Source organism: Papaver somniferum, chromosome 7 (genome assembly GCF_003573695.1).
Source record: "Papaver somniferum cultivar HN1 chromosome 7, ASM357369v1, whole genome shotgun sequence".
NCBI lineage: Eukaryota > Viridiplantae > Streptophyta > Magnoliopsida > Ranunculales > Papaveraceae > Papaver > Papaver somniferum.
Genome location: NC_039364.1, coordinates 201,060,459 through 201,078,983, shown reverse-complemented (window position 1 = coordinate 201,078,983; position 18,525 = coordinate 201,060,459). Strand labels below are relative to the sequence as shown.

Here is an 18,525-nt window from a genome sequence, read left to right as displayed (position 1 = left end):
TATTCGAGCACAAGAACAAATTCGTCAAGAAGAAGAAGGTGATAATGCTTCTAATAAACAGGTATGAGTTGTAACGATCTACAAACATGCATTTGCACGTCTCGATCGCCCAAAAAGGAAAAAAAATTCAAAATAGTTTTCCAGAATCGGTTTATTCGATAACACCACATAAACCGATTCTGTGTAAATCCCCAAATTGGGTATCATAATCGATTTTTGTTCATCACCATATAAATCGATTGTAGTAAATTTTTGGGGAGTTGGGTACGTGACCAAAATCGGTTTATGTTGGTGATGTGCATATTCTGATTCCTTAACTTGAATAACCACGTAAGTGGACAATCTGTTTATTTTCGTGTATATGTAATCCGATTCTTAAAGTTCCAGGAGAAATGTGAACAACAATCAGATTAAATGACACGAGACATGAGCCGATTGTGGACTTTGAAATTTTTTAGACAAATCTTTAATCGGTCTTTATAGTTGCACATATAAACCGATTGTGGAAAATCGGTTTAATCGACTGTAACATATAAACCGATTTTGAATCATCAACTTGTTGATATTTGTTGTAGATTGTTGCGACGTTCGACGAAGATCAGTCCAAACCAGTAGGCGTTGATATCTCTGCCCACTATTTCACCGATTTGGAATGGGTAGATAGAAACGATGCAAAACAATGGTTTATAGACAAGGGAATAGAGATCAAATGCGCCTTAGTTTTAGGTCGTCATTCAAGTCAAAGATCGTTTGGAAATTGTTTGTGAGAGAGGTGATAGACGCATATATGTGTCTATTTTGTTCTCAATTCTCTGTATTGTTAGTACTTGTTTTCGTCCTTATTATGGTATTTTGCGTGTTTGTAGGTATTTTTTGGAAATAAATAATTTTGGAAAAATCGGCTCGAAAAATTATGCGGAGCATCCACGGTGGAAATTTGTTATTCGGACTCTCATTTTAGTTAAGGGGAAACCCAATTACTAAGGGGCCCTCAGTTGGGCATTTGCTACTTTCACTCCACAGACGGTTAGGGGGACACCCTTCTTCACGATTTGAAAATTCAAAATGGCGGGAAAGTTCATGCAGTTCAAGGAAGGAATTTGGGTTCGATCTTGTGTGGGCTTTGAGCGAGATTCAATCACTGGATTTTGTTTTGATTGACCTGCTTGGGCTAAACAGGGATTGTATGGTTAATGGATTCGATCCAGTTGGGCTAGAACATCGAGTCTTGGTTAAACAGGGAAGAGAGATTATCACGGGATATTGGATGATACGTAACTGCATGGGAGAATATTTTCTTCTTTATTCAACAATATTCGACCAATCAAGCCAGGATAAACAAGGAAATCCAGCTCAGAACAAACGTGTGAGAAGAGAACATGAAAGTAGCTAACAGAAGACGCGTGAAAGGTGAACAGGGAAAGAAAATATTCCCGTGAAAATAAAAATCATTAAGGGAGAATTATTTGCATTTAACTCGGATTATCTCGGTGCTTTTGAGTATAAATATGTCTATGGGGTTGAATAGAATGGTTGTCGAGAGTTGGGAGGAGAGAAGGAACGCTGCAGAATCGAGAACCATGATTTCTCTCTGCTGCTGTTGCTGCCATTGATGAAGATGAAGAACACGAAGAACAGACAACCAAAGACCGTCGTTCTTCAACAGTGTCTAAGACGCACGCCCGAGGGTCGTAGTTCGTCGTACAACAGCAGTTACAATTTATCGTTCTTCTTGTAACAGCTGAACAGCGCCTTTGCAACAGTTATTTCTGTTGCGATTTTTTTGTTCAATTGTTTTACACCTTTTCATCATTTGTAAACCACTTTTTGAGCAATAAATAATTATTTTGAGAGCATTTTTACTATGATGAGCTAAAACCCAACACTGGGACGACGGAGGAGGCCAAACTTCATACTTGGGGTAATTTCATTTAATTCTTTTTTATGACTTTTGCATTAATTTAAAATTGAAATATGATTTGAATTAATTGGTTGTTATTTAATTTGATGATGTATGCTTGGCTTAGGTGTTTTGATACATCATGCTTAGGACAAACAATCAATGTTTTGAGAATCAATCTTGGCAATAAATTAGAGTCGATATATTTAATATATTTTTTGAGCTATTATTGATAAAAGAATTATTATTTGAACCTTAAGAAATGAAATTGGCGGAATCCTAGTCCCAGTACCTCTCGCCCATTGTGACAAATATTGTGTATATATTTTTATTTTTAAATCTTTACAAGTCCGAGCAACGAACTTTTACTACCACTTTCAAAACTACAACAAGAGGTGGAAAGCAAGAAAGTCATTGGGCAAAGGAAAAACTGTACGTGAAGAAGACGACAAGGGAATACATTACTAAATCAAAGAAGTATGGTTGCCCGTTTAAGATTATATTTAATAAACCCAAGAGACCTGATGGTAGTAAGGTATACAAGTTCTCTAAAGTGATGATGTTATACATATGAGGATCGGAGAATTGTTTTATTCAACCATAACAACATACATTATATCGGTCATAGAGTACGTGATGATTGTCCATTACCACCGGTAGATAAGTTAAATGAGGTCTCGGAGCTCGCCAAGGAGTGGCTTAAAAAATACGATGCCAACATGAGGCGATGGGAGGAATTGATCGAGCCGGATCAATTCGAGGGTCTCCATTTGTTGGAATGAGTATTTTCCTTATGTTAAAAACTTGATCTATCGGATGCTTGTATTTTGTCGCTTTCTTATATTGTATTTTGCAAACTTGAACCAAGCTTAATGAATGAAAGTGGTTTTTTTTTTGGGGAAACTTGGACTCATGAAATTTGTTCCAGAATCGGACTTTAAGTTTATTTATAAAGTCCGATTCTTGAAGTAGTTTGTTGCAGCTTTTTCAGAATCAGTTTATATGGAGTATAATGTAATCTGATTATTGGATACAGATATTTTTATCTAAACAATCGGATTACATATGGTACAAAATGATCCGAACATGAATCAAGAATCAGTTGATTTGTGTATTAACGTAATCCGATTATAGTTGATGTTCATCACATCAACTCAGAATCAGCGTATGCAGGTTCACAGTAAAATCCGATTAGCTTCAAAATCAGATTACTATGGTTTATATATAAACCGATTCTGGGTGATTTTCAGATACCTTGATGAGCGAATTTCAAAGTTTTAGAGGTAAATCATTGTAGAGTATCTCTTAGAAGGAAGGGGTTAAAGGGATTTAACTCAATCACTTGAATTGTCTGTTTTTGGGGTTTTTTTTTTTTGTAAACCAAAAGGAAATTAGATTATAATTGTTGTTTGTGATTGATTAGGATTTAGTTTTAATTTTGATGGAAGTTGAGTTTTGATTAATAGTTTTTGTATTTGTTAATTGAGTTATGATTTTGTATTTGTATTTGTGTTAGAATAATTAAAGTTTTTTTAAGGTTAATCTAGTAATTTTACAATCTTTAGACATCCCTTATCATTTTCAATTGGGTGGATGAAGAAATCCATAGGCCCCAATTAAGTGGCATAGGCCGCAATTTAGCCAGGCAATAAATGAGATCGACTAGATTTTGTGGACACCTATGCCAACATGGAAAAACAATTTTCGTCGAGCAAACAAAGAATGAGAATATGGGCTCCGTGATAAATTAAATGAATCATATATATTTAATCGGGGAAATTAGGCTAAGGCCCAACCCATGGATAACCCATAATATGAGGCCCTTAATTAAAAGAAGTTTAAATCTAGGCCCCGGGTTATTAAAAGACATCCATGCCCTTTTATATATTGTCAATCCCCAAATTAAATAAAATTTAAATTTAAACCCAAAATTTTTAAATCTAGGCCCAAAATTGTTAAAATACAGTGTGAATGTGTAAACAGAAGTTACACATACATATGGCATGTGTATCCTGAAGTTACACATCCTTATGACATGTGTAATGCAAAATTACACATCAAAAAATAGACATCAAAAAGAACACATACAAAAAATACATGTATTACTTTAATATTCATTTACAATAATTTATTAGCATGTATAACTAGAAGTTACACACGCATCTATCTAGTGTAATTGAGAGTTACATATGCATCTATCTAGTGTAACTGAGAGTTACACATGCGTCTGACGTATGATTTGTGCTTTTATGAAGTTTAAATATTTGCCTTTCCTTCTTGTCTTCCTCCCTCCAAAATGCTTGCATATCTGCAACGAAATAAACATCCATAGATCAGGTTGGATGAACAAAAAACAAAAATAACAATATTATAGAACAATTGTAAGGCAAGATTATAGAACAAAGACCACAGAAAAGACACATGATAACCTATCTTAACATGTGTAACTAGGAGCTACACATGCATCTGTCATGTGTAATTGACAGTTATACATGCATATGACTTGGATACCTAGCATGTGGAATTTTTTGGTTGCAAGTTTGTTCATTTTAGCATGTGTAACTAGGAGTTACATGTGCATCTGTCTAGTGTAAAGAGGAGTTACATGCATATAGTATGTGTAATTAGGAGTTACACATGCATATAGCATGTGTAATTGAGAGTTACAAATGCACCTTACTTGTGTAATTGAGATTTACACATCCATATAAATCACACATTTTCAACTATAAAAGACCTAAAAATCATCACTTCTCACCTGGGCAGTGGCCAACATCCTTATCTATCCAGCCATAAACTGCAAGAATATCCCAGAGCTTTGATAAATGTTTTTGGTTCTCTTGGTAAGCTAGTGTCTTGCCAGTGTGCGCAAACAACATCGAGACCTGCATAAACATTAATTGATATAGAAAAAGTTACAATTATTCAGAAATTACTTCCATAGAAACATTGAAATACCACAGTCAAAACACCCTTAAACAAGCATGTGTAATCATCTGAGATGCATACAAAATCCATGCGTAATTCGAAGTTACACATGCATCCTTCTAGTGTAACTGGGAGTTACACATGCATATGTCATGTGTAACTGAGAATTACACTGGCAGCAACAACATTCACATCGACCATAAAAAAAGACTCATACAAAAACAGATAAAAACATAATTCACCACAAAAATTTCTTAGAAATTACACATGCAATTAGGTTGTGTATGTAGGAGTTGCACATGTTATTTAACGTGTGTAATCAGAAGTTACACATGTACTTATCTTACCTGAAAAAAACCCAATTTCCATTGAGTTTCCGTAGTAATTCAAACATTTTAACTTTAATATCCCCTCTTATGTACTGCCATACCTAAATTTCTATGTCATATTATTACTTGAATCAATTTTACGAACAATCACAGCTGGAAAAAACAGTATTGGAATTGCATGGTAAATGATACTTCTAATTAATACTTCAAATGAACATATCTTAGCATGGTACTCCACCAATTCTTCACTGAACGGCTACCAGAACTCATGGAAAAACAACTGCAGCAGGCAGGTAAATACCATGCATTTATATAGAACATGGACTTTATATTCCACCATGTGTAACTAGAAATTATACATCCAATTATTTTGTCATAATAAGATAAAGAAAGCCATTCGATGTGCCACGAAATGAGTAACAAAATAGTCCAACATACTTATAATAGAGCAGACATCTTCAAGAAAAATGCATAATCAGTTAAACACTCATAAAACAAGCATGTATAATCAGCTAGTACACATAAAAATGCATGTAGAGGTAACAAATCAATTCTATATACACGGTTAACAAATATGTTACTAATAGCTTAGAACCAACTCACGAACAAAATACAAGTATTATTTCTATTCATCAACAAAATATGCATAAAAATTGATGTATCACTGTATTCAATGATCGAAAACCTCCATAAGAGTAATAACACTCAATCAATCAGAATTGTAAACAGCTAGATCAGATCCCTAGGGCAATTTACACAGCATAATCAAGGATCCAAGTATAAATTTACACAGAATTATCTCAGAACCAGCTCGGGTACAACAATAACAAGATCTATCGGAAGAATTCAATAGCTACATACTGAAACCCTAACTACAAAATTTTGAATCAAACTCGACAAGACGAGTAGTAAAATTCACCAATTTTTGCACCGAGACCTTGCATCCCAGAGACAAGGATGTTAGAAGCAAAAAGTCTCCGCATAATTTCCCGTCCATAAAAAGCAAGCTCTAAGCTCACCACCAAGTCCGTTCTGCAGCTTCAATTGCAACCACCATATGTTTCACTGTCTGAAATTCAGCATAGTTAACAACAAACTATGAAGCCACACATGTAATATCTTGACTCTTAACTACCACACTGTAAAACAAGTTTCATATGTGTAACTAAGAGTTACACATGCTATATGCATGTGTAACTAGAAGTTACACATTCATATGACTTATGTACTAGGAGTTAAACATCCGCATATTAAGGGTTACAGAGCTAATCCCAATGAAGAATAAGAAATGCATGCATGACCAGGCTTAGTTATCGCAGAATTATTAACCTTGGGAAGCTCTATAAGCTTAATGAGACATAACTTACACCATAAACACCATAAACATTAACACTAGCTCTCTCCCTATCTTGTATTACCATGTGAATACCACCACTAGGTCCAAATAAAAACATCCTATCTAAAATTAACATAACCATCACCATGAATTACTTCAACAGCTACACAGACACAAGCGTTCAAGGCCATGTTCAATATGCAGTCACCAAAAGCTTTAAATGTAAATTTTTTTTTGCATATGTTGCAACTAGTTACATCCTATGTTACTGTAACATCATTTATAACCAAAACAGACAGGCAATCATAGTATGTTAAACCGTTCTTATCTCCTATGCGATACAAATCCTCCTATTCAACCAAAATACTGAAAAACTTTGCATAAGCAAACAGTTTTTTAGCAGCACAAACCTCATCTGAACGTTGTTTCCCAGCAACCAAAAGTTACACCTGCACTTCGATGCAACATTCATTTTCACAAGTAAAACAAAATTTGCAAAATACATGCTATAGCACACAACAGTTCAGAACAATCCCATCAGTTTTTTACACCAAACACCATAACTGGACATATCACATTCCTTATGAACACTAACCTGATCCCAAATAACTTTCTACCACATATACATGGATATAACACATACATTTTCCCAAAATTTCACAGCAACGTAACGGTTGGAATTTTAATTATAACTGATTCTCTATGTTTTTCTCAGGCTGGATTCCTACGGACACATCTGACAAAGTCAGTTGGTTGGAGTACTTCTGAAACTCCAATTCAAGTGAAATTTTTACAGCGAACTCTTCACCTAAATGGGTTACTTCCATTAAAATTTCAAAGAATTCTATGTAGTATAACTAAAGAATTTCAGGTTTTCAGAACTGTTGAATTACAAAAAACCTACAGAAACAGTCTCTGAAACACAGGAGTTTAAGTGGCGTCTCCTGGTCTGATCCTTCTGAATTTTTGGTCTAGTTGTGACAACACAGTAACGTATAACATATTAAAAAATCACAAAGATCCGATGGTTGGATCTCAGTTTAAGAATCAATCAGTAACTAACTTTTCAGGTGCCAGGAAATAATACTTAATACGAATTTAACCTAAAATCTCCACTTCCTGACCTATTTTTTTTTAAAGAAAGAACAATCGAAGCTTACACACTAACAGTAGTACATGATAAAAGCAAGAAAGAACTTGCCTTTGACTTGAGCAAGCCTTGAAAATTCCTAGTTTCAGTTGAAACTAAGTCCATTCTGCAGCTTCAATTGCAACCACCTTTAGTTTTAATGCCTGAAATTCAGCATAGTCAACCACAAGCATCTCAATATTGCCTGTTAACATCCACTCCAAACAAATTCAAACTGAATTACCACCTATCCAAGCATCACCAGTAGATGAATAATCAAAAACCTACTCATCAACAGCAGCAGATAGATCGAAACTAGATATAGATACATACAACGATTTTAACGAAGAACAGTTCCAAAAATTTTGTTCAAATTTTTTCAAAAAATTTACATTAAAACAACCAAAGTAAGAAGATGATTGTAAATCTAATCTCTGATTTCGATTTAGATAAGATAATTGAGAAGCATCTAAAGATTTAGGTTTATAAAATCCTAATATACTTTTCTGAAGGAAAAAAATCTGAGTTAAATCAACTAAAAACTCTCAATCGAAGCATCATCAGAAAGATAGGAGGATACTTACCTGTATACTTAGCTTGTTGATGAATTTGTATTGAAGCTGCAGATCAACTATTGAATAAAACCTAATCGGAAATGATTTCTGCTGCTTCGAATCGACTGAAAGTTAGATTCGATTCAAAATATATTAAATCGATACAAAGACTGATTCGTATTAGTAGATTAACTGATGATTACCTGCAAAATCTATCAAATCGTCTCGTCTTCTTCTTCACAGATCTAAAATCGCAGGAGCAGAGAGAGAAAGAGAATGCAGAAGAGAGAGAAAGAGAAATGGGAAATGAAAATATCTACTGAGATTTCTCTTATATATATAGTGAAGGGTAGTATTGCCGTTATCAAAATTCATAATAATTAATTATGGGCCAGATCTGAAGAAAATTTGATATTTTGGGCCTAGTAATATCATTTTATGAAAGTATGGAGTTGACAATGTATGATCCATTTGGTGGGGCTTCAAAATACTGAACCCATATAGTAGGGGTTCTAGTATTTTTCACTATCTAATATCTATGTTGGTCGGCTAAGATCTTTCTTCTAGATATGGGCAGAGGATAATTTTGTTTAATGGAAACCTTGTAAAGGCGTAGATTAGTAGACTTCTAAGGTGAAGAGCTGCTCGCAACATTTGCCAGGAAATGTCCATCTCACGGTCATGAAGCCAAACTTATATGCAGCAAGACATCAAGCTACAAGGAAAGTTGCAAAGCCAGGAAAAATACTAGATGATATTTGCCAAGTGCCAACCTACCTTGTGTTCTTTTTATAAGCAGTCAAATGCAAAACTAATCAACCAAGAAAATGCAGTCAATGAAGCAGGTTGATGGGAACGAATAAGCAGATGAACAAAGGAGGAACGTGCTAATAGGGTGTAATATTAATTAATTAAAAAGTCAGACTCGACCTATTCCCATAAAAATACCACCATATTACTAGTCTAAAAACCTAGATTCTACTAGGAAACGGAATATGAACCTTTTTAGTGGTTTATATTTTCTTTGAATTTGGGTATATTTCTCGAGATGCCAAGCAGATCAAAGAGAATATACGCTGAAAAGGGTTCAACTAATGTTTATTGTTGTTAACATCCAATATCGTTACCTCACTCTGCTATCACCTCAGCACGATTACACGATAATTATCTACCGAATGCCTTAAGAACGGTCTAACTAGTTACTAGACCGGAGCCAAATCCTCAACAATCTTTCATGGATAAGAGTACTAGAGAAACCAACAGAAGCAAATGTCCAAGTTCGAACGAGCTGGGGTACTAGATTAAGTCGCTTACGCGGGTAGTTTACCACTGCAACTGCGCAAGTAAGTCATAAAGAAGCTTACCGAAATCTGTCGACGCGCGCGTAAAATATCAACCGCATACTCGAATAATCTAGAAGGTTAGAATCGTCATTAATGCAAACAGAAAAAATCTTACATCTCTATAAATAGACCCTTCTTCTTTCATTCTATATACCTCTGAGGGTTAAATCACAAATATCATTATTATAAGTCATTCTGCTTCTCAACTCAAGAATCCAAGTTCTCAGTCTACAATCATCAAATCACAAAAAATCCATCAACCCACACTTCCAAAAACATATTAGTTCTCCGTGGAAAGTGAAAAATTCCATCAATTTGCCGTGAAGAGAAAGAAAGAAAGAAAGATGTGTTTTTTGTTTATATGCAGTGGAGAAGAGAAGATTTTAGGGAGACAACAAGCGCCAGGATTATGTCCGTATTGTGGTGGGAAAGTAGAATCCATGGATGTTGAAGTTCAATGGAGGTTCTGTTGGTTACCACTCTGTTTTAAAACTAAGAGAAGGTTTTTCTGTACGAATTGTTCTAAAAGATTAGAAGTGTTCTGAAGATTTTGTAAACTAAAGGGGGTGTTGATTTAGGTGTTAGTTATGTGATCAATGGAGAAATTCTGATTTTGATTTTTCTTTTCTTCCAATTTTTGCTCATGTTCTTGAAGAAATTGAATTTTTGTTAGCTTAGTTGTTTTAGTTGTTTTTGTAGTAAGATCTGAAGGAATTGAATGTAAATATACAACTGCCATTTCTGAACTAACGAGTTTTCTATCAATTTCTTTCATTGTTCTTAGTTGAATGTAGTAGTAGAATGGTTGGTGTGTTGTGTGGTGACTTCATTATCTCTTTGTGAGGTTTGATTAGAACAGTAAAAAAATTAGTTGAATGTGTGAAACAGAAAATAAAATAAAATCGGGATGCAGTTGGAATCCAGGAGGCCGTTTCTGTTTGAATTTACAGTGTTGATGAGAGCCTATTGGTCCGATCCAACCACATTCTAAACCGATTCGATAAGCTGCAATTTCAATACGAAGTAATGTTCAAATTAATACTTCATTTGTAAGCGTTTTATTGATCTTGCATTCTAGATTGTCTTGAAATTTTAGCATTTTCTAATTTTGTTGAGGTGACAGTCTTCCTAAACTGATCATTAATTAAATCCGATCCAAACCAATCCCAGCTGGATCAAATGAAAACCAATCAAACTATTAAATCGGATTTGGGTAGGGTATATAATGCTAGCTATTCGGATGTGACCAAATAATTCGGGCATAGATGAGGAACACCTGTTATTGATGAAGCTCCATTAAGAAAAAGAAAGCCAATATTTGTAAAACATCACATCATAGACGCTGTTTTTACACTATTGACCGGACGACTACAACCCTTCACTAAACAGTTAGTACAATTTGTCTCATGTGTTAATCTGGAGCTTTTCATAATTTGGACAATCTTTTTCTTCTTATAATTTGTACAATTTATGACTTAATTTCCCTTACCAAAAGTAGAATTGTCTTGATTTTTAAGATAAACAGTTGCATACATTAGTTATAATCCAAAGTGCACACGTATATTCTTGTTCGGTAATGGTAACTTTCCTCATGTCCCTGTTAGCCAGGTTGTTTTCCTTCACATCTCTGATCATTCCAGGAGTTCTTTCCTGCCGTGTTAATTTTCATTTTTCATTTTTTTGATCGATAAATAATTTGCCACAGTTTCTAACTCAGCTCATTAGTAACATTATCTAAAGTCTTTCCAGGTAGAAAGCCAGCGGTTCGAGTTTGCATTATACACCATCTTTCTGCTAATCCTGCACACCATCTTTCTGCTAATCCAGCGGGATGGTTAAATATCCTCCATAGAGTCACTGTTAGCCTAAGGAAACTAAAAATTTACTCAAATGCGAGGAACTAAATTCTAATATCATTTGGTTAAAAAAGTACGCAATGACTATCCCCACCATTCCATGCATATCCATATACTGATAAAATATTCCAACCACAATCTAGACGTGTATATCCACTTCCAAAAAAAAACTACGAAGGCGTGTGATAAAGGAACACAAGTCTACTTATATGGCTTTTGATGACGACAAGAGACACAATTGGCCGTAGCCGAGTGGGACTAGAATGGTCTATTCAAAATAAAAAGAAAAAAGGGCAAAAGATTTTGTTGTGCCAAGAAACAAAACTCAGTTACGACAAGCCAGCACCAACAGCATCACCTATCGCGATTTAGGATCAGGTTTGATACATTATAAGTTGTTAGTGCTTGAACCTCGAATCAAAAATCTGATTAGTTCTCAGTACATGCTCAAATCACAAACTAATTAGTGTTCAGAGATGGTTCACATCACAAACCACGATGGCTGACCATATCAATACCCCACAACCCGCAGTCGCTAAAATAATTTTTCAATGGACAAGGACAACTACCACCACCATTCCACCTGTTTGTTTGGGTGTCCAATTCATCCACCCATATCTATGCCCCATTTCTCTGGAGGTTGGCTTAGAAAGCCATTCGAAAACGAAATAAATATCCTCGGTCGAAAGGTTGGTCTTAATAAACTCTGCACTCACCCTAACAGCTAACCACTCCATACAGGCGCAATTTTACTTCCATAGCAAGATAAATCAAATTATTCGGAAAAACAAAATAATCTGGAGATATGATCGCATAACAAAGAAACTTCGTATATTGGGGTGGGACCTAAATCACAAGGAAGGTTGGGCATTCTAAGAAGTGTGGAGCACAACAAAGACATGTAGATGAAATAGCATGGCTCCTGCATGATAAGCTAGGAGTCCATTTGGATCATAGTGTAAAAAATGTTGGAGAAAATGAGTTTATTTATGTTTTGTTTTTGGTCATGGTAAGGAATGGAAGTTAAGATCACATGAGTCAGGAAAGACACTAGCTCATTTTCTATATTTGTGAATGAAATTTTTAGTTCCACGTAGGGAAAATTGAGGGGATTTTAATGAAGTATCACACTTCCAATTTCATGTTCAAGAAAGTGCCATCATTTTTTTCAGAATTTATTTCATGCCACACATTTGACCTTTTCCATTCCGTTATTTTCAAAAAACAGTTAACTTCCGTTAGTGCATAGGTGGCAGTTATTCAGCTTAGTAAAAGACATCTATGCCCTGGAATCATCTCACTATACTGAGTTAGATCAAGTTATCATAGCGAGTCATTACCGATTTAAGTCGTGAGTCACTGCAACAACAGAACACAACCCGCAACTCAATACCACCTCAATCCATAGTCTGCACTTTAGCTGCAACACTTGTATTTTCTCAGCTTCAAGCTCCATTATTCTCTTGCTAAAATCATTTGATCCAGCACCACCCACTGCTCAAAATAGCATCCACCTGCAACTGTCCCCTAGCTACCAGCGTTTCATTCTCATTGAAGTATAATTATAACCATAACAGCATCATATACACTGCAATAACCAGCACCATTTTAAAAATCTCTGCATCTGTAGTTTGTACCTTCCTTAGACATTCATCTAAACAGTTCAATACATCCTGTAATAGCATCATTCAATTGCAACACCACCAACATCAGACTTGCATCTCAACTTTAGTTCAAAGCACAACAACAACACAAGCTAACTGCAGGAGTTCCTGTACCTCCAATTCCATCTTAGACTCACCAATAGTTCAATTTGTAAATCAATTTCAAACAAAATCAAAATAAGATAGCATGAAAAAGCTCACAATAAGAATATAGATGAACCAAATGGTATTATTACCGAAGAATTGAACCAAGATTCTTGAAATTTTCCATTCGATTCAACCACTGGACTAGATATCTGCACCTTGCCATTAACATGAGCCCCATTCATTTGTGTTTTTCCTTTTTTCAATTAATTTTAACAGATTTCCACCTCTTCAGTAGCTTCTGCGTCACCTACACCTCAAACTAGTCCAAACCTTAACTCAATCATATCACACAAACCCTAATTCCAGAATCCCCAACTTCCTTGTTCGAAACTGAATCCAGCCTAGATTTCTTATCGATCTGCTCTCAGCCACCAGCAACAATCCCTAACCTAACTTAGAAGCAAACCCATTGAGTAATTCTTCATAAACTCTCGTTTTCTCCTTAGAACGGCTTCATCTTCTCAATTTCTCCCCTAAGTTCTTCACGAATTGATCCACTAAACCTAACTCTGAAATAAAAAGCATAACTTTATCTCTGTATGGAGAAGAAGAAGATTAGAAGAAGAAGGAAAAAGAGGTGGTGATTATGGTGGTTCTGATGGAGATGATATCATGGATTCATGGCTGTCGCTGTGAGTGAAGCGAGTGAAGAAAAAATAAGAAACCGAATATGAAGGGTAAATGGGTGAAGATGGACATTTGCTTGACTTGTTCAATGATTATAGACCAGTTTGGTGGGCCTTAACGGAATATCTAACGGTTGTGACATTTTATAAATTCCAAAAAAAACAATGGCACTTTCTTAAACAGGAAATTGGAAGTGTGGCATTTTTTTAAAATTCCCGAAAATCAAAGGCAGTGACTAAATACATCTAAGTTAAATACAACCTTCTCTAAATATTGTGGACCTAACTAATGTGGGTAATTAAAACCTATGCTCATGGTCTTCCTTTACAATCAACACTAAGTTAAGTTACAATACCTACCACCAGAAACGACTCTGCCAGCCGCTCCATCAAAATCCAGATGTACAAAAACCCATCATTATCAAATAGGCCAGATGATCAAACCATCACCATTATGATAACATGAACAACAACAGATCAAAATTATGAAGAAAACAAATATTACAATTAGAAATATCAATTACAATTATGAAACCTTTAAGTTCAGAAGATGGAGGAGGAGAAGATAATAATTAAACCCAGTTTTGATGGTTATTCGTCACTCTTTGTTGCATAAGCACTTAAACTTATTCATATAAGAGACCTGATGATCTTGAAGTTAACAAATAAAAATTGATTTGATTTAGGGATTTTTAGATTTTTAGTTTTGGGGAATTTCATAGTTGGAAACGGATTTCAACTATGTGTATGGTTGTATGCTGTGCAAAGATTCCTCGCTCAATCGAAATTGTTAATAAATTGATTCTTAATCATGGAATGTTATGTGAGTGGGAAAAGAAATCAATTATGCATGATGATGTTACAAGTTTCTCTGATAGGACGACTAGGTCAAGGAGGTTTTAATTACCCATATTAATTAGGTACACAATATTTAGAGAGGGTTGTAATTAACTTAAGTGTGGGTTATATTTAGTCACTGCCAAACCAAATTTCTCCATATTACTAGTAAAAATTTTGAATCTAAGAGTGGCCCTTCAGGCCCATACACTTTTGTGCAATGGGCTATATAGTTGGTGTAAGCACATAATTTTTTGGGAAAATTAGGTGCAGGCCCGAAAAAAAAAGGCTATTATTGGGGCGTCACATTCCATTAGAGGGGCGTCACCTAATAGGACAAAAACGGGTCATCCATAAGTAATATCAAAAATCCCTTATCTCAAATAATTTTGTAATGACTAAACAACCCTCATTTAGTTAATTTTAACTTAATTTAATTAGATAAAAATTAAATTAATGAATTTTGTTGTATACTTGGTGAATTCTGGGGCAAAGTTTTTGTGGGAAGAAAAATTGGCCGTAAAATAAACTTCTACGGTTGGAAATAATCCAAATCTAGACGTAAAATCACTTCTACGGTTGGAAATATTCCAAACCTAGACGTAAAATCACTTATACGGTTGGAATTAAAAGGAACCTGGACGTAAAATGAGCTTCTACGGTTGAAACTAATTCAAACCTGGACGTAAAACTACGCACATATAAAATTCTACGGTTGGAATTAATCCAAACCTAGACGTAAAATCACATCTACGGTTGGAAATAATCCAAACCTGGACGCAAAATCACTTCTACAGTTGGAATTAAAAGAAAACTGGACGTAAAATCGGATTCTACGGTTGGAATTAAAAGAAACCTAAACGTTAAATGAGCTTCTACGGTTGGAACTAATCCAAACCTAGACGTAAAATTACATGCAAATAAAATTTTACGGTTGGAATTAATCCAAACCTGAACGTAAAATCACTTCTAGTTAAAGGGTAATCTAGATATTTTGTATATGTGTTAGGATATCCCACAACCACTTTTTTGGACATTAAGAATTCAAGTGAAGTCCCTCTATTGGAGTGTGACGCCCCAATAATAGCCTTCCAAAAAAAATAATATTCTCATTGTCAGACCCACAATTAATTTTAGGTACTGTGACACCCATAATTATATGAAATTATTGAAAATGTCTGCATGACGGATTATACATCCGCATGACGGGTTATGCATCAGGGGTATGATTGCCAACGCAACTTGGATATAACATATCTAAAAATCCGCGCCTTAGAATTTTACAAATTTTATATCGTTGGAAATCTTTTTAAGAGAGCTACGCAACGAGTATAAACAAGAATATCAAAATTTTGTTTTTCACGAAAAAAATCGGAGGTGAACATCATTTTAGGCAAAATTTTCGAAAACTTGATACATAACCATTATGCAGCCACCAAAAAAGATGCATAACACATTCTGCAGACGCATACAAATTATGCAACCATTTTCTCCACTGCATGACAAATTATGCATTTGGATAACAAAGTTATGCATCTATAACAAGTTATGTAACCATTATTTTGGTTGATTTTAGTGGGTACATAAAAAAATTGATGCGTAATGCAGTATGCATCCATATTTACGGATGCATATTAGGTTATGCATCTATTTTCTCGATGCATAAAAGATTGTGCAACAATTTCTCGATGCATAATGCATTATGCAGTCATATTTTCGGATGCATAACAGGTTATGCATCCATTTTCTCGATTGCATAACATGTTATGCAGATATTATGCAGCCTTTTTTTGTTGGTTTCAATACTAACAAAAAAGTAGTTGCATAACGTGTTATGCTACTATTTCTGTACTGCATAACAAGTTATGCAAAAAAAAGGCTGCATAACTTGTCATTCACCTACAATAATAGTTGCGTAATATGTTATGCAATCATTTTCGGAACTGCATAACAGGTTATGCAACAAATTTTGTAGATGCATAACAGGTTACACAACCATTTTCATAGCTGCATAACGGATTATTCAACCATTATGACTAACACCAATACCAATACATTCGTAGCCTCCCTACCAGAGATGTGTTGATATATATATTAAAATTGAGAAATGTCATTAAAACCTAATCTCGAACTATATAAGAACCCTCAAAATCTATATACAATTAGCCAGTTCACGGCTAACTTTGACTGCAACATTCTCGTCAGCTACAGATTCAAGCTAAATACCACCTGAAGTTATTATCAACTCGAGCCAATAATTCTCCACAGTCTCCTGCACTCTAAATGAGATGACACCACCAGTTTCACTTTACAGTTCCGGTGCTTACCCGTCAACAAACCGATTCCAGCAAAGTACCCACAACGACAGCCATCAATTCTCGACTATTTCCACATTCTCCATCTTTTCTTCGCAGGCACATCATCTCAATCAAGTCTAGTCTCTTAAAATGTCCAATTAAGCCCAACTGCAGTTAACTTCTGCTCTTAACCCCAGTTCAGGATACCCCGTTCATTCCTTTACAACATCACCAGCGTCCCACAACCATTTCAGACCCACTTTCCGTTCACAACAAACTCCAGTTCTAGCTTCTTAGTTTACGTCTCTAATCACCAGTTCACCACCACTGACTGCTGCAAAGGCCTTATAAGAAATTCATTGTCGCCCAATTGCAGTTAACTGCTGCTCTTAACCTCAGTTTCACTTACTAGAAAACAAAAAATCAAAATTAGTAAGGTTCATCCCACTGTATCCTAGTTTTAATGTGGTGACTCACTAAATGTGTATGTGTACCAGCGGGATCCTTAGAATGGTAAATGGAAATCCAGAGCACGTCCCAAGATACAAAGAGCATTTCTATTTTTGCTCTATCAAAATGTACTATTTACTCAAAATCAACGTCTACAGCATAGATGGGAACAATAAGATCCCATCAAACAAATTAAATCTTAAGCCAATGGAAAAACAACTTTGCACGAACCTGCAATACTTACCCCGTCCTTTACTCCGTGAAGGAAGATTGGCTTCCCATTGTGTCATCCAGGCTTTATTATTAAGCAAAGTAAATCCTCCAATGCTCGGCAGCAAGCATCTGGCTCATTGCAGTACCATCCCAATCACAGTATCACCGAAATATCATTCCAAAACCCATTCTTCCACTGAATTCATCTCGGTTCATCAACAGTTGCCACACCTTCGATTCCAACAGCATCATCTCTTCATTTCAACAACAAACCCCCATCATTCCCATGAACATCAGCGAAAACCCTAATCTTCCCTGATTCTTTATGGCAGAAAACCCAATTTCTTCTTCATCTGTTTCTAATCAGTCATAACTACAAACCCATTCTAAAATCGTTTGATTTATCCACCAGAACCGTCTTTTAGAAATCATTTGCAATGGAATTACACTCCAATCGAAAATTGAGATCTAAAGCCTAATCGAAAATTCCGATTCAAAACGAAAATCTAAAAACAAAATCGAACTTGGAGAGAACAAAATAAACAAGAGTTGATAAGAATCAAGAGTAGAAATTGATAGAACTTGGAGAGAACAAAATAAACAGCTTCTTCTTCTGTTGTCTCGCCTCTTTCTCCATTTCTAATTAAGAAAAATATGGGTCTCGTAATAATTTTTCCGAATAAATGGGTGTGCACCTGAAGTTTTGGGACGGTGGGTTTGACAATTAGAAAAATCTGACAAATGGGTGTTGTAGTAGTTTTCACAATTTCTTTCACCCAGACACCCACACGCTAGCTGAAGCATGTAATCGGCCGTCTAGATGTGGGTCAACGAAGACTTAACAAAAATTATTATTTTCTTGGGACGGTAGGAGGCCCTTCTGACCCGGGGAAATATATTTTTCTTTCCGTACACA

General features: G+C 35.3%; 1 protein-coding gene and 1 long non-coding RNA gene across 2 annotated transcripts; one reads left to right on the top strand and one right to left on the bottom strand.

Moving 5' to 3' along the window:
- The first annotated feature begins 9,686 nt into the window (after positions 1–9,686).
- Positions 9,687–10,269, top strand: LOC113293283. The gene has a single exon (XM_026541972.1). It carries the CDS (start codon positions 9,864–9,866, stop codon positions 10,062–10,064), a length of 201 nt encoding a protein of 66 aa, XP_026397757.1. The 5' UTR covers positions 9,687–9,863; the 3' UTR covers positions 10,065–10,269.
- Positions 10,270–16,709: 6,440 nt separating this feature from the next.
- LOC113299374 lies at positions 16,710–18,309 on the bottom strand. The gene is made up of 2 exons (XR_003334844.1): positions 17,641–18,309; positions 16,710–17,354 (listed from the first exon to the last, which is right to left on the bottom strand). It is a non-coding gene; the product is annotated as an uncharacterized LOC113299374 (long non-coding RNA).
- Positions 18,310–18,525: the final 216 nt, after the last annotated feature.

Bases quoted from the DNA above. Each gene is read 5' to 3' on its own strand.
- LOC113293283 (XM_026541972.1), top strand. From the start codon at position 9,864: ATGTGTTTTTTGTTTATATGCAGTGGAGAAGAGAAGATTTTAGGGAGA.